Genomic DNA, 17,626 nt, shown 5'->3' with positions numbered 1-17,626 from the left:
TATTGGAGACTGGAGTGTTTTATTTGAGTGGATATTTTACCAGGAATCTCTCCAATCCCATACATTTGAACTGGTTTTCAATTTTCAGCACCCAGCCGCAGTGTTGCAGGCCACTCAGTTGTTTCTACTGTGCAGATGTTACAGATGTTAAACAGCACTGAGTGGCAGGAGCCGAGCTTTCAGCCAGACGGACAAATATTGGTGCGACTGCAGTATGATTGATCTGTTAACGCCTCTAAACTATGAAAACATTTTTCTTTCACGCTTTTGTTTAAAGTTTTTTTTTTTTTTTTGCCTCCAAGTAGTTTTTGAAACTCGCAGCCTGCAACATTTTGTTCTGTTCGACATTTCGGTCAATTCTTAAAAACCTAAAATGTTAGTTGTCAGCTGCGTTGAGTGTCTCCTCTTTTTAATCGGTCTCCCACCAGGATTTTGAAGGGGGGGGGGCAGGATGTTTTGGCAAATGTGGTGACAGGCTAATCCAGAGTAGACATGTTTATACTCGCCTAGCATAAAGCGGTAAGAGGAGGGAAGACAACCGTGAACACCAAACAATCATGTGGCACCACTTAAAAAGTGATACTGATTCACATGAAATGACAGACATCTTGTATGAGATGAGGAGAGGAAAAAGTATGAAGTTCTTTGTTGGTTTTTGGGAGAGAAAAAGAAAAGTCGATCAATTCGATCTGGAAAGCTCCAGGACAGATTATCGTAGAAATGTCTTAAAAAATGCCTAAAGATTTGCACCACCGGGGAAATATCAGGTCGTTCTTATCCACAAGAACATGCATGTAGACCTGGTTGAACAAGTAGCATCCAAAAAGCAGATTCTATCAACTAAATCTCTGATATGGTTTTATGTAAAATTGATTGCTTTAAATGAATTAAAAAAAAAAAGAATTCTAGATATTGCATTAAAGTTGTTCAATTTAAGATGATGAAGGACAAATGGTCCTAAATGCAGAGCTTGGTCACATTGTTTCGGTTTATGACCCGCTGATGCACAAGCGTTAAACCCGCTGACGGGTAAAGTAACACTGCTTCATCTACAGTGCAGTGCTCTGCTGGGAAGCCCTGCATCCTGGCTTTCAAATGGATGTTACTTCAACACTTGCCAACATTTTTTTCAGACCAGTGACTGCAGCGCTCTCCTACAGCAGCAAGTCTGAGGCGTTCACCCAGCCTCCTTATGGCTGCTGTGAGAGCCGCGGCCCACAGAGCCCAAAGGATTAATGCACCATTAGCAGGCTTGTGCAGAACTTAATCTTTTAAAGAGAGATCCATTTCATCTGAATCATCTAAAACATCTAAAAACCTGCAGGACAGCAGCCCTCGAGGACCGGCTGTGGGTATCCCTGATCTCGGGGCTAATGTTCTGGTAACCGAAGCTTTGTCCACACCCTGACTGGTCAGAGCTGTTTTGGTGACAGCCTAATGTGTGATAGGGTTGTGTTAACACAGGAGATCTTCAACAAAGAAGCCAACAAACAGTTTTGGTTAGAATAAAAAAAAGAAAATAACAGGCCAGTTTATTATTGGCCAAACATTTGAGTGCCACTAAAAAGCTGATTCTATACAATATCAAAGCTGTAGATATACCCATCAAGAAGCTGCTATACTGGGACAGAGCTACCTGTGATCAACCTGAACCACACACAGTACAAACCCCTGTCAACAACAAACATAACCTTAAAGATATCACCACGAAAGGAGTGAACCAGAGAGAAGCTGAAACAACTTTTCTCAAGAGAATAATTTTATATTCAGTCTTTTCACAAATGCATATATTCTATTACTTGGGAGCATTTGCACCCTAACACTAACTTTACCATTTTTACACTAAAAACAGTTCTGAAGCTGCTTCTGGAGCCTTTTATAAACTGAGACATCATCTAATCGCACAGACCGTGCCTGTTTCTCCACCCAGTGTTAGGCAGGTGGTGTTAATGTTGTGGCTGATTTTACATGTCGGAAAACTAAAAAGAGACGGTACCCGATGCACGGAAAATGAAAATGATGCAGGAGAAGAGCAGCATTACTGAGAACCACACATTGCAAATCCTTCATTATGGAGCTCATCTGCGGAATGAAATCTTTTTTTTTTCTTTCTCCAGTCCTGGTATTATTTTCAGAACCTTCATAATGTTCTTTGAAGTCTTTCTCGTAGAAAGCAAAGTTGGATTATTAGTTTGAGTTATATACATCCCCCCAAAAAATCCATCAACTATAAACTGCAGAGGAATTTATTTTATTTTATTGTGGTTTTTGGTCTTCAGCAAATGATCAAGTTTATGATCTCCAAGTGGACAGTTTCCCCGGCTCCGAGTAGGATTGTATTTGGTAAATGAAGCTTCCTGTGGAAAAGTGGTTTGGGAATCACTGAGGAAATGGTAACACGGGCAGTTGTTTTCTGCATCACGTGTTGCCACTTGTTTGACTTTCAGCGCGTAACCCTGGTGGAAAAACGTCTGAAACGAGCAGCCGTCAGAGATGATTTGCTGCTTGTTCTCTGCCATCACGCAACCAGCCCACATGCTTTTTGGCCAGACATACAGTCTAATCAATTCCTCCCTTCACATTCCCACACACTCGGTCACGGCCGACTGTTTAAGAAGGTTATTGACCAGGCGGCGTTTCTAATTTTTTGGGGGGCTTTTTTTCCCCCCCTCATCTTTGTTGTCCAGGATCAAAGTCCTGATGTAGAACACAGAGAGGAAAACCCTCCTCTGAGATCCGACTCTAAGCTCAAACACCAAATCCATCACCACTGTCACACTCGGCATGTAGAACCTGCTCCTTCACATCCAACACATCCTAAATATAGAGTTCACAGCTTTCTGTTACAGGACCACATTCCTGGAGGTGCGGTAACACTGTGGATCCGAGCAGGAGGGAATCTTTAGTCATGCTCCGAACCCCCCCCCCCCATTTCCAGAGAAATGGGTTGAGGTCCGCCTCGGTCTTCACTTCCAGTACGTCTCAATAAATCACAGGTGGGATGAGCTGAAGATATGTGAAACATCTGCCTCTGTTCAAAGCCGTGGTTCATACTTTTCATATTTCCTCTATGATGAAGTCGACCTCCTCCTCACTCCTCTTTCTTTCTCCACCTCGCAGACTAACAGCTGACACGAATCAGATACTCATCCAAGAATGCTTGCAAGCGCTCCATCATTTTCAGACATTTCTTACAACAAGGCTTTATCTCATCCTAAGTACTGTACTCACTAATGCACTGGGGTCCAGAAGAACTGCGGCCTGTTCTGACATTCAAAAGCCAGCGATGCATTAATACTCGGATGCTTTTTTTTTTTAAACCTACAGATTATTATGATCGTTTCCACAAAATTGAAGAAATGGGCCTTTTCGTAGCTCAGTCCTGTAACCCACGTGCTCACAAAACAAAATCTCCAACCTCTGAGTAGGGCCTTTTAGGAAATTTGCTCCTCCAAATCCCCCCAAATGAGAACTACAAATCTCCATACAAGGGAAAGCTGAGCAGACGAAGCATGCAGTCACCGTCTGCGGATGTGCGGCAATGGTGACTGTTTCGATGAAAGGATGGAGGGTCAGCAGCACTGTTAAAGCAAACAAGAGGACCCACCAGAGAGCTCACTGGTCAGGTCAGCCGGTGTGTGGCGTGCGGACTGGATCGAGGTCCCACAGACTTCCTGGCAGGACTCGAGGGCCAGCGAGTGATGTGCCGGTGGTCCATGATGGAGCTCTGGATGTTCTCGCTGAACAAACCTCGGCCTTCAAAAATAAAGCCCCATGAGGTTCATTTGTTCCTCCTGCTGTACAGGAAACTTAATTATTCAATTTATCAACTGGTCAATCCACAGAAACTTCATCAACAGCAGTTTTATTAAAAAAACAAAACTAAATGAAGTCAGTTTGCTTCCACTTGTTCCTTGTATACAAAGTGTATCTGTAATCAAGAATAAACCAAGAAGAGTTCAGTTGCATTTTGTGGCTGTGGTGTTCATGAAAAACTCTGCACGGCAATAGAGGTCAATGAGAAGTGGTGCATTTTTGTCATGTACCATCACGCAGCAGGTAGATTGAATAACTTTAGTGACGGGAAGGAGTCAATGTCGTCCCGCCTGCGGCCGTTTTCCCACCCTGAGCAGCACATTTGAGAAGGAACATCAAGTTCTCGCCTGTTCACTCTGACGTGCTTTGCCCCGTGACAAAGGCTCGCCACGCTGACATTCACTCGGTCCTTTTGAACCCACGACAGGTGACCGACGTCCAAACAGTGAAGAAGAGTTATATAATGCTTTCCATCATGGCTGGCAACTGTCAGCAGCAGCTGTGCGGGACAAGTGTCAAGACTGAACTCCACATTTAAGCCCCGAGCAAAGCTTCACTGATTAGTTACCCTCTTGCAGCCTCTTTGTTCTGAGCCACATTAAATCCTGCGGACTGTTGAGATATTCAGCCTCGAAACCTGGATTCTGCGTTGGAGAAACTTAGGAGACAAAGAAAACAAGAAACAGTAAACTGATGTCAGACATGCAGACAAACCTTTGTTTCAGATAAAAGAAATGACATATTTATAGCTTCATCACACCCAAAACTACTTCATTATTGTTATGAGCTGTAAAATCTGATTATTTCAAATTTAATGAGCTTGGGATTTTTTGCTAAAGCTGCTTTATAAAAACTGACATGACATCATCATTCAGTTAACTGTTCAGTATGCTGAAAATCTTGACAAATATGTTCTCTCTGCAAATAAGAATGCTCCAAAATCCTAAGTCTGAATATACAGCATGCAGTTCAATTCAATACTGCTTTAACCTGTTATATATGATAGTTTCCTCCGATGAAATGTAGAAATTATTACCTGCTTTTTTCCCCCTTATTTTCTTTTTTAATGTATGTGTGTGTATGTGTGTGTGTGTGTGTGTGTGTGTGTGTGTGTGTGTGTGTGTGTGTGTGTAAGGGTGTCTGGAAAAAAAAATCTGAAGAATCTACAATGGACAACTTCTCATTAGTTGTACAAAGAAAGTGTCACGACTTAATCTTCTCACTTTAAGGGTTGAAACGCAAAGTAGCGAAGGACAGAGTTGACAGTTTACTTTTCCAAGCCAAATTCTTCATACTCTTCAGAGGACTTCTTTGACCGCTGCAGACGGTAGGCTACGGGGATGTTTTGTGGGGGGCTTTTTCCAGGAGCAGATTGAAACCCATTTTGGTGGAAGAGTGAGCGTTTCATTATGAAACGGACTCAAAAAGGCGTCCACGTTCAGGGTGATAAAAGAACTTGTCACCTGAAGAAACATGTGCTTCACACAGCTGGGTCCATAAGTATTAGGACAAAGACAAGTCAGTCATGAAATAAGATGGAAAAGGCCACACACGGTCATGAAACTCTTCGGCCGTTGGTATGACTTTTGAGCCTCTGAAAATGAACGATTTAACACAATATCCTTGGTAAACTGTTCAATTTTAAGGTGAAAGTCACCACTTTGATCTGATCTTTCATAATACCTGTAAAATTCGATGTTGTGGTGACACCAGAAGCTATTCCACTGTCTAAATACTCACCAACCTGACTGATTATGTGTCGTAGCTTTCAGAGTTGGAATGTCAGAGTTTGATACAAACATATTATGGGTAATTTCCTGGATAGAAGAATTACCGTCTCACAGCAGTAGCTGTTTACAGAGATAAGTAAGTAATTTACTGTCCTCCATCTTCACAGTTGGTTTGTGGAAATTTGAGCAGTTCTGGTCCGTTTACAAAGGTCCCTGATGTGACCTCCGGGCGGCTCTTACTGCCTGAACAGAGGAAGGACACATTCAGCCAGTGCTCCCGTTAATCTAGGTTCCTATGGGTGTCGGAACAGCTGGACACCAGACCTGTTTGAAGAGCAACAGCAGCAGAAGACTAGTTTTTCCCCAGCTGGGAAACCCGTTGGAAAGGATGACGGCCGACTGCTCACCACGGTGTGGAGCACTGCTCTCTGGGGAAGCTTCATTCAGGAAAAAAGAAAAAAGGAGGCAGCCAGGTCTGTTCATACTGGGAATGCAGGCTGCTGAGACTTAAACTAAACAAGTATAGTTTCTGGAGAATAAAAGCATGCAGGCTGCAGGCTGCCCATAGCCTCACACCTCACTGTGAAGATACTGCAGAATGAACATGTGCTTATGAGACTGCACCTATTCACGCAGTCTGTCTGTCTGTCTGTCTGTCCATTCATCATCAACATCTAGAGAATACAGGCAGGACTGTTTGGATTCTCTGCACAAGGCTGCTCCAAAACATGAAACCCAAGTCTTTCTGTTTAGTATGAGCGCGTAAACATCTGAGCTCCTGGCTGAGGATTTAGAGACCGCGATTGTTATATGTGGCACAAACGTTCGAAGCTTTACTGTAACATGCTGAGAAGTTTGTGGCGACTCGCCCCACCCTGCCATGTGTTTTAAACATTAATCTACTCTTTCGTGCTGCCTCGTTGGATCTTGCACAGATGAGAACAAATGTGAGATGCTTGTACTTTAAATGAGTGCTTCCCGTTTTTACAAAACAGAAGAGGGAGCTTTGAAAATGCATTTCATTCGTAGCAGTAGCTCAAAAACTAAGAGCGGCTCCACTTCAGGCAGCTGCAACTGCCTTCAACGTGCATGTATCAAGAGGAAGAAGGCAAACATTTTTATTACACCCTAACTTGTATTTTCACCTAGGAAGCATGTTTAATTACAGGTGTTAAGGGAAGATTTTAAAAACTCAACTACACAACTGAAAACCACAGCTTGCCCTTGTTAGCCAGGGACATTCTTTTAAATCACAGACTAAACGAGAAGCAGTTTGAAATCCTGAACTACTGAAATCAAACCTCAAATAAAATCAGTTGAGACACTGCTCACTATCCATCTTCCTCTTCAAGTATCCCCATCTTAGTAGAGTAGCTCAGTCAATCAGTAGCAGCAGAATGAAGGAAACATCTGGACAGGAACGTTGAAGTAGAAGTCATGACCTAACTTGCAGATCATATGGAGGAATATTAATATGTCAGTATGTTGAACTGAGGCACATCAAACCCTGTTGCTGAATTCAATAAAACGCTTGTTTTTGCACTGAAAGTAAGTGAAATGATCTCATACCGCAACACCCGCATTCTCTATTTGTTTGAAGAAAATGAGTCTTCAGTCATCACTGGATGTGGTGACTTGTTAACACTAATATTCTCTGCAGTTTAGGCCCTGGCAGTTGGAGCGGCATTAATGGGGCTTGGCTCTCTCGGCGTTTGCTCACATGTAGTTTTTATGGAGGGAAACGTCTCCAGCAGCGGGCCCTTCATTTCTCCACGGGCGCTCAGACCACAGACTTCCTGGAAGGCTTGAAGGCAGAATCACAGAGCAGAGTCCAGGGAGCACGGTGCACAGTCCAGATGGGACGGGGGGGGGGGGGGGGGGGCATGCACTAGTTGACCTTTAAAGCCAAATCATATGTACAAACCAGAAAAAAAACATTTACAGAAAATTTGGGAAATTTTCTAAAATGAAATAAAAATTTAGATCTGTTTGAGTCTTTAACAGACAAAAGTTTTTCACAGATTCCACTGTATTTATAAAAGATTTAAAAATGGATAAATAAATAAAAACTGATGCCAGCAACTCACTCAAAAGGTTTGTGAAATAAGGAAAATAAAGGACATTTATGGAATGTACAAGTAATGGTGTTCTGAAAGTTTCTACAAGCAACAGACAAATCTGTTGCGGGTGAGGGTGTCAGGATGGGGTATAAAAGGAACATCCACCAAAAAGTTCAGCTTTTCCAAGCAGGGTGGGTCATGACCCCTGCTTTGTGTGTCAGAGAATCTTCAATATGTTCCAAGAAAGTGAAAAACTGCAAATGACAAAGGTCTTTCAACATCTCCCGTCATAATATTGTGAAAAGAGTCTGAGAAAATCGCAGTGGCCCAGCTTAGAAAACGAATGTTCGAGCCCTCAAGTGGCACTGCATAAGAAAACGCCACATTCCTGTCATCATCCGAGCCACACGCACTCGGGCGTAACTTGGAAAATCGCTGTCAATCATCACGGGTCTCCACTCCGAAACGAGTCGGAAGCAACTTACTTTACAAACTTCTAGATGGAGTTAAAAACATCTTTGAGGGGCTTAATTATCAAAATCCAGATCTGACATGTAGAACTCTAAGAGCTACATTTGTAAAGGCCTGACTGAAGTAGAAGGGCTGTAGCAGAATGCCTCGACTACACTGTGTATCCAAGTAAACATTTGGAGACTGCTAACAAAAAAACCCATAAATGTTCTAATATGAATGTTTCTAGTTCATATGTTTGTTAATCATGTATAGAACAGAAATACCTAAACATAGAGACTGTTGTTCTATGAAGTTCATCTTCCAACATTGTTTCTGCAAAATGATCATTTCACGTATTTTTCTTAATTCTTTCATCACATTGATTAGATTATGATATAAATGAATAAGATAAATAAATGTTAAGCTGTTATTCAAATTTCCAGATGTTCTGCTCTGAAGTCCTCAACCCTCGGACTTCTTTCTGAACAAAGTGCATAAACAAAGCGGGTTACATTTTCCTTTAACCATGCAGTCAGAGCTCAACAGCATATTTCCTCTTGCTCCTTTCTTTGTGCACGTCATCCTGCTTCACTTTCATCTAGTTTGGAACAAAACAGCCAGCTAAAGCTCAGACAGGACGGGGCAGTCGCAGCGGAGTGGAGCAGCTAGCAACGAAACTGCACTGCGAGTTTCAGAGGTTGAGCTGACAAAAGTGTGTCCGGTAGCGCTTATGATCATGATTTGTTTTCAGGAAGATTAGTTTGCGGCAGACTAAACACATAAGTCCCGTACACACACATACACACGGATGCCTGTAACTCATTTGAAGTGGTGGGCACTGCTGGCCTGCGAGCCTTTCATTTAAACAGCTGCAGAAATAAACAAGCTGTAATTATTAAAGGTGGAATGAGGCTAGGTAATGTATTGATGGCACGGGGAAAGGTTCAGATCATCGTCGATGTACATTCAAAGGGAGGCCGAGGCGGTATGAATAGGCCCTTTATGTGCAACGATGGTCTGTAGATGTCTGTGGAAGTTAATGATGGCGCTGAGAAGTTAATCTGCAGTGACACTTAGAAACAGATGAAACAGAACGACGTCACTAATCACTGCAGAAATATACAAACGTGAAATAGATAGCACACCCTCTTTCAATTCAAAGCTTTTCCATATTACATGAAATCATCTGGTCCTGAGGTACGTAACCATGCTATTAAATACTGACATAAAATCAGCCAAGATGCAGAAGCCTGTGGTACACCGACAGTGAGAAACTAAGCACTTGTCATGATTTAACGGCCTAAAGAACCCACTTTTGCATTAAACTTGAAGTAATTGTTTTCAGTATGCCGTCATCAGTCTCTCACATCATTGTTGGGGGGGGGATTTGGCCCACTTTACATTTTAAAACGTTCCTTCAGTTCATTGAGGTTTGCAGACAGCTCTCTTAAGGTTCCACCGCAACAGTTCATTCACGTTTAAGTCTGGAATTTCACTGGGCCACTTTGACACCGTCCGTGTGTGTGTGTGTGTGTGTGTGTGTGTGTGTGTGTGTGGCCTTGCCACTGCTCACACCACGTTATTTAGGGTCAGACCGGGTTTTGGCCACGTACGCACAGAATGTTATCGGGAAGTATAAGAGGATCTCACAAACTGTTGTCGTTGGGGATTCTGTGTATGCTGCCATGTGATATGTTTCTATGTTGTTCCTGTTAATAAATTCCCCACAAAAGGTGAGTCCGACTGCTCTTTTCTCCGCAACATAATGGTGATTTTTTTTTTTCTGATATTTTGTTGCAAATTTGCAGCTGTTCTTGGGATCATTAACCTGTTGCATGACCTCTCAACTGACTGAAGAATACTTTGGTATAGGGTCCCGTGGCTGCAGAACAAGCCCAATTAATCAGCCCTCCACCACCATGCTTGACAGTTGGTATGAGGCCTTTGTGCTGATTTGCTGTGTTTGGATCTCCCCAAACATGCTGCTGTGCATCATGACCAAACATCTTCACTTTAATCTCTTCGGTCCAGAGGACATTGTTCCAGAAGTCTTGTGGTTTGTTCAACTTAGCAAGACTCCTGTGGCGTCTGAGATGGAGCTAATGGGTTTTTTGTGGCGATCGTTGCTTGATCTGACCTTGGGATGAACTTGCCAGGATGTCCTTTCCTGAGAAGACTGCCAGCTGCCTTCAGTGTTTTCCACTTATGAATAATCTTTCTCTCTGTAGAAAGATGGGTTCCAAATTGCTAGGAAATTTCCAGATTCCTGGGCAGCAACAGTTGTTTCTTCAAGACCGCTGCTGATGTCTTTCCTCCGAGGCATCGTGTTACGACACGCCTGAACGCTCCGAAAACCAGCAAAATGTCAAAACGTCTGCTTTTATACAGATGCTAACATTTGTTGATGATCAATCTTGATTTAGACTCGAGGAGATCGATCTTCCAGACTGGAACGCCGTGTCCTTCTTCTTTTTTTTTACTTAGTCTGGATTCTTGGACTTGTATTCCATGAAGCTTTTAGTTAGACTTGTACTTTTATGACTCTCTTGTATTTATGTTTTATCTATTAGGTGTCGTGTATTTTATCGGGTTTACTTTTTCTGTGAAGCACTTTGTGACATTTGTCCATGAAAGGTGCTATATAAACAAGCTTTTACTTTACTTTGTTCTACTTGCCCTCTTGATTGATATGGAAGCTTTAAGGGTGTTTTTCACACATTGCCACTGTAGCTTGACTCAGCCTTTGGTACATAAATAATGACAAGGTGTAATATACCTTTTTTTTTTTTTAGTGTCTTGATATGTAAACCCTTTGAATAAAAGGGAGTGTACTGACAGTACTAAAGGCTCAGGTGAAGTTTAAAACTAACTCTGAGAGCTGCATGTACAGGCTGCCCAGATAAAAGAACTTCACCTCCACGTATGACTGAGTGATAGTAGTCCTCCCTCTGGTGGAGGCTCTTTAGTGCTCCAACAATGATATTTAAAAAAATGTCTGCAGAAAAACTGAATTTAGAGAAAAAGGAGAGTGATGCCTTACATATTTTTTTGTGTAAATCCACACATTGAACTAACCTGCTCACCCGACCCGTTTGTGAAGTCCTCTCATATATTCTAACAATGTCATTCCTTCATAATCAACCCAAAGGAAAAATCAACATTAAGAAGTGAATTCTTTATGTAGTCCTTACATATTACAGGTGTATTATACAGTACATATATACTGGTTTATAGACAAGCAATACAAAATGGGCTATACTTTTCAAAGGATACAAAGAACAGCATATACAAAAGCTTATTTAATTATTCAAGTACCACTAACTTCATACTTCGATTTTCTTGAGACTTCAGAAGCATCTGTACAAAATGTACAAGAATTGTATCCCATGTTGCGATGCAGAACTCAGTTAAGATTTCACAGAACCCACTTGTTGGTATTTAAACCAGGACATCACTCATCGCTCTCAAATCCCACTCCTTCACAGAATTTCCACACATCTGTGGACACTCGGCAGACTGCATGTGGTGTATTTCTGTAACACTCCACTTTACAGGTCTGTCATTTCTAAAGTAACTTCCTGGTTTGTAAGCTCTGCGAAAGGCGTTAAACGTGCTCGGCTTCTACCACCTGCTGCTGATCACAAGTGTGTACAAACCCACTGACACTGACATCTTAGTAAACACCAATCGCGCTCGGCATTACTTTCGCATAATTACTCCGTCTGCGTGGCAGTTGCTGTTTGTGTCAGGATCCGTCATCTCAGAGAGGAATTCAGTTGGGCTATCAGCTCACACAGGATTAACTGGAAACAGAGGCCCATTACCGTTTGTGTATCTGTCGACAGATAACATCTTCATTCCTTCTCGTGGGCTGATCAGTTATTACTTCTGCAGGGTGAGTAACGGACCAATGAGGCTGGGCCACGGCGAGCTGGTGACTGAAGATCTGCATGCGCAGCATCCACTCCTCTGCCAGATAAACCAGATGTTACAGAGCACTGCTGCTGCGGAAAACCGATGACGCAGCTCACAGCATGAACTCATCCAGCAGCTGATAACGGTAAGAAGAATAAAAGGCTTTGTTTATGCTGACTGAGCTCTAAAGTTTAGAACAACAATGTGAGTTTGCTTGGTTTGTCCTTTTTATACAGTGTTTCTAATCTTTGATGACATTTTATATACATTAAATGGGCATTTTTCTTCTTTTTTTTTTGGAGCAATATGACCTGTAATTAACACCAGATCACACCGTTCCAACCCGTTCATATTTAGAAATTACAGACCCTTAAAAAAAGCGTTTCCTTTTCTTCTGATATGAGTGAAAAATCAAGAGGCCACTTACATTTATACATTATTATTCCACATTGTTAATCTAATGAGACTCAATCTGAAAAATAAATCATCCCAAAACCTTCTAATGACACAAGCTGTAGATACTAACACTTAAAAATCATTCAGAGGAACATTTAAAAAAACAACAACATTTAACAGCATTTAAAAACCTATTTAAAACCACAGATGCATTAATAGCAGGTTTGCTTCCATAACAAATGTACACAAAATGGATTGTGCCAGTAAAAGCATGAATACGCCTGCAGAGATTTCTCTAAAGCGAAACTTTCCTGTAAGAAGATGCTCGTAAAAAGAATCCTACTAAAGAGGAAAAAAGGCGACTCAACAGTCCGTCACGTTCCTCTCTTTACGGCTCGGCTGTCAGGGAACGAGATGTGACAAATTAAACTGAGTCAAAATGACCGACGACGGCTGCTCTACATTCCGGCTGAGTTCAATCGTCATTTCACTTGTGACTTTGCAAATCCTTTCAACGTTGTACCATTCACTAACAGATCCTACTGAGAAGCACAGTTTTTAAAAAAAAATAAAAGAAAAAGAATAATAACGTGTAAAAAGTGAGGTTTTCCATTCACAGATGTTCTCCTTCACTTTGACCCAAGTGCTCACAGATTCCAGCGAAAACTGCGAGTGACATTACTTTGATAAGAAAGAGCTTCGGCAACATCAGGCTTTAAAGCTGACGTTTCTAAATGATGCTGGAGGAAAAGTGGCCGTCATTCTCAGGAGTCTCATTGTTTGGGTCTATCTGACTGATAGTGAGCAACGTTTTTGGGGCCGTCAGGGCTTCTGTGGGTCATACTGCTGGTAGCGGTTCAGCTTGTCTGGGTCATTGGAGGCCATGTGGGTGAAATCCTGGAAGATGTCCTGGTAGGTTTCATCTCCTGTAACAACAAGATAAAGAGGCATGGGCAACAATAAAACAAAAGCACAATATAAAAAGATTTTTTTTTAACAGAATTCTCAATGAATCGCTCATAAATTAATCACAAAAAATAAAAAAAAAGGACAAGGGATCACCAATCAGGTCTAAAAATGCATCACAGTTGTTTGAGGGCCCATGTTTCTACTCATTACAGCACCTTGCTGCAACTACATGAAATAGAATCATACAAATACCTTGCCCAAAACAATAAAAAGTATAATTACTTCCTCATGAAAGCTGGTGTGCAGCAGAATAAATAAACATGCTGAGTTTGGAGGCTCATGCAGTGACAGTGTCAACAAGAATGGAAAAGAAAAAGTTGGCCATACCTGTGAAGCGTGTCGGCGTGGCTCGAAATACGAAACAGAACAAGGCAGAGAGAGAAAGGAGGAACAGAAGAGGCAGAAGGCAAACGTTCGAAAGTCACTCGGAAAGAAAAGCCCACAGACATTTGCTTTTGTCAACAACTGTATTGTGTTTAAAGTGCAGGAGTTTATGTACAAAAATACAGTTGTGTTGGCCTCAGCCCCCCAAAGAAAGAAAGAAAAAAATAAAAGAACAGAAGAAAGGCACAAACTCTGGGGGAGGAGAGTGAGAAAAGCAAAGCAAATACAAAACAGAGAGAAACTTTACATAAAAAGAGAATGAGAGCACTGAAGAAGAGTACGTAACAGGAGAGGAAGAGCCTTGTCTTATAGTGACAAGTGATTCTCTATCTGAATGAGCCTCAGGTGAAAACTTTTAGAACTTTCAGGCTTTTAGAACAACTCTTACGTTCCCCACATGAAAGGATGATAGAATTAAACTGTTCAAATGGCAACAAAAATGATGGAGCAACCCCGAAGATAAAGAACCACGGCTCTGCACTTCTGCTACACACTGAGTCTGGTGGAAACACTTCAGTTGAGAAAGCTGATTCTAATAAAAAGGAAAAGGAGGATTGATGAGGTTACTCCTCCCTCACATTCATTACACCTGAATATCCCTCTTCAGTCCTTTCATTTATCAGCTGATCAAAGGAGCTCATGAAGAGGCCCTTAAGGACGGAGCCGCTGCCAGAAACTAAGAGCAGCCTCTCGCAAAACAACACGAGGAGCGCTCAGCGACAGGAAACGCATGACTACGCTCCCTGTAATATACCCAGAACTCCCTCTGCTGCTCGTGCATCTCCTGTCCGTCTGTAACAGCGTGTGCTTAAACAGAAACGGTAAGAAAAATAAATTGACTCCCACTTTTTTTTTTTTTTTTTTGTTAATCAGTTCCAACTATTCTCACATTTAAAAAGCAAAAAGTGACCACAAGCTACATTCCATCTGAAGAAGCAGAAACCAGACTAATAACAGCAGCAGCGCACACTGCCCCCGAAGCAAAATGCTCTATTTCTAAGCTCCGCCCTCCCTCCTGTGGTCAGCACAAGTAAACTCACAAATCTTTAAGAGAAACTCTTCACAAAAAAAACACAATCAGTAATGTCTACTCCAACACACACACACACACACACACACACACACACACACACACACACACATCAGCCATTCTAATCATCACATGTTGTTCAGCAGGGGGAGCTGCTCTTCTTTCCATTGCCATTCAGTCAAAGTGCTTTGGAGCCCTCGGAGGATTTTGGGCAGCATGAAAGAGAGACGAGCGATGAAACTGGGGTAGATTTCAATCAGTCATTCGCAATCAGCAAATCTTGTTCCACATTCTTTGTGAAGATCTAGATTTTTTTTTTTGCAAAGCTCCCCCCACACAGTTCAGATGCATATAATCTGGAAGTAGGAGGTGATTAAAGTTTTACATGGTTGCTTGTAGATATTCTCCTAGACTATTGCACTTATTGCCTGACGATACACCGTTGCTAAATGATTCGTCTACATTAAAGAAAAAAAGAAGCCACCAACATCCCCAGCGACTGATGCGACGGCACTCAGAGGCCTTTTCATCTTACAGTTTTGGATTTCCCATGATTACGGGCAACGAGCAAACACACTTAACTCCCTATAACCAGGACACCATATCCTTATTAAAAGAAATAAATCCAGCACAATCAAAAAATGAAACAAGGGTGTGAACACAGAGTCCTCATGGCACTCTTCCCTGTGAAGCCACATTAGCTCTAAATTATTATTATTGTTCTGTCACACACAGACTGGTATGTATCATCATTTACAACATGTACAGTAAGAATAGCTATAGTACAGCTCCTAGAGTCATCTTTATAAAAGAAAACTGCTCTAAAATAGATTTTTTTTTTCCTTTTCTGATCAGGCATGTAAAAACAGCAACATGTTTGGACAACAAACAAACAAGTAAACAGGCCTCGAAGGCAAGTTAAGACTAAAAAATGAGAACTTAACAGTCACAAAAAAAAAAAGGAACAGTCGTTGCATAACCATGAACAGGAATGTGCATAAATCATTTCTGACATGTCAACTGAAAAAGAAAGTTTACAGACACAGCACACCTCTGCAGACTGGTCAGGTGTAGAAAATGTCATTCAAAAGTCTTGATTATTGCCTGTAACTGTGGTGCAAAGCGCCGTCTTTCTGAAAACTGGTGGCAGTTATTGGGTATTTTTTTTGCAAAGATATAGTGACTGTTGAATGCACATTAACACAAGTATTTTAGTTTAAAAAAACAAAACAAATCAAAACACCTTTTTTTTAACCTCTAAAATAAAGTGTTAATACAAAATCTAAAAATAAGGACGAACGAGTTCAAAGTGACGCTGTTTCCTTCAGTTTTGTGCTAACAGTTATTTGACATCAGTAACAGTCACTTAAAGCAAAAGCTGGATGTTCCACTTTGGAACAAAACTCTTCAGTATAGTTCAGAGCTGATGGCTTTAACCCTGTCACATTAACACATTTTACAGCACCTGATGCTAGACCGCAACACGGTGCAGAGCTGGTGCAGCTCCTGACAGGAGTGGGACGGTCAGGCTGGATTTGTTAGGGCAGGATGGCAGGTGTACATCAGGCAGAGTTGGGCTCAGTTCACTCTAATCAGTCAGTGGAGGAAAGGTCCTCCTCACTTGGAGGTCTCCCTAAGCAAAGTTGTCTTAATTGTATAAAATAAATGGCGCATGTGCGTTTTTTTGTGCGTTATGATTCAATGTTGTATCTAATCCGCTGTTTTAAGTGAACTGAACTCAGCTTTATTGCTTTACTACTCTACGCTATTCAGGTTCATCCAGCTGCAGACTAATGAACTCCTGCATACACTTCCTGTACTGCATCTCGGTGGGGCTGTTGGAGTTATATTGACCTGACTGACTGTAGGGACCCTCGGCCTCCCGCATCTCCTCGTTCATCTTGGCCAATCGCAACCTGAGGAGTAAGAAAAGAAACAGGAAGTTGCAGGCAGCCAGAAATGTGAGCTACATTAAGTCAGTGCATGTGCAGTTGAGTTGACCAGCTTTGTCCACACATTGGAGGAGAATTTAGTCATTAACCTAATCGTGTCAAACGCTCCAACACTGAGGAATGTGTGAGAAAATGTTCAGAAGATATTCTGATGCTTTTCTGATGCTTTCTGTGGGAGATCATCAGACACGCAAGCATAGCCAAGTTCAAGCTGAACAGACAGAAACTTTTAGTTATTACAAATGACCTGAAACATCTATGCATGTTTCAAGTTAAACAATAACACAGACGTCCAACAACTTTTTTTTTTTTGTGTAGACGACTCTGTAATCACAGGACCTCAAGTCCAACATATTGAAAAGTGAAAAATCGCACTCACAATGTGACAATATCTGCATTAGCTGCCTCCACTGCTATGCTCAGGGGTGTTTTCTCATCAATGTCGGCAGCGTTCTGATTTGCTCCTCGTTTCAAGAATAAACAAACTTGCCTGCAACAGAAAACCACAGTTAGTTTTTCATATCTTTTGTACTCCCAGTTGCGTGTAGTTCTCGGTGTCACGGGCCGGCGTGGAAATGAAGGCAGGTGTGCAACGAACCCTGTGTGTCCCAGCATGGTGGCATGGTGCAGGGGTCCTCGACCCTGAGCGTCCTGCTGGTTCACATTCGCTGCATTTTGGAGCAGAAACTCACAGGTGACCAGCGAGCCCTGAAAATAACCGTCAATATCACACATATTCATTTTCCAAGTGGTAAAACCCCTTAAAAGTTACAGTGGATTTGACTTTTTTTGTCTTTACACAAGCAATCCACACTAATCAGCGTTGCATTGTTGATAGGTTACTGTGTGTAGTTGTGTCATACTGAGTGTTATCATATTGATTTCTCTTATTTATGTCTCCTTAAACCTCAGATATCCAGT

General features: G+C 41.8%; 1 protein-coding gene across 4 annotated transcripts in view; it reads right to left on the bottom strand.

Annotated features, from left to right (window-relative positions):
- Positions 1 to 12,230: 12,230 nt before the first annotated feature.
- acap2b (ArfGAP with coiled-coil, ankyrin repeat and PH domains 2b) overlaps positions 12,231 to 17,626 on the bottom strand; it is a 45,202-nt gene continuing 39,806 nt past the window's right edge. For all 4 annotated transcript variants that reach the window (XM_072389363.1, XM_072389364.1, XM_072389366.1 and 1 more), the window contains 4 exons: positions 17,304 to 17,413; positions 17,085 to 17,195; positions 16,608 to 16,669; positions 12,231 to 13,296 (listed from right to left, as the gene is read on the bottom strand). In XM_072389363.1, the coding sequence (XP_072245464.1) occupies positions 13,193 to 13,296; positions 16,608 to 16,669; positions 17,085 to 17,195; positions 17,304 to 17,413 (387 nt within the window). In that variant the 3' untranslated portion in view covers positions 12,231 to 13,192. The remainder of the gene's footprint in view (positions 13,297 to 16,607; positions 16,670 to 17,084; positions 17,196 to 17,303; positions 17,414 to 17,626) is intronic.

This window comes from Leuresthes tenuis, unplaced genomic scaffold (genome assembly GCF_036924035.1).
Source record: "Leuresthes tenuis unplaced genomic scaffold, fLeuTen1.0.hap1 SCAF_7, whole genome shotgun sequence".
NCBI lineage: Eukaryota > Metazoa > Chordata > Actinopteri > Atheriniformes > Atherinopsidae > Leuresthes > Leuresthes tenuis.
The sequence above is the reverse complement of the archived record's forward strand: the minus strand, read 5'-3'. Positions and strand labels throughout refer to the sequence as shown.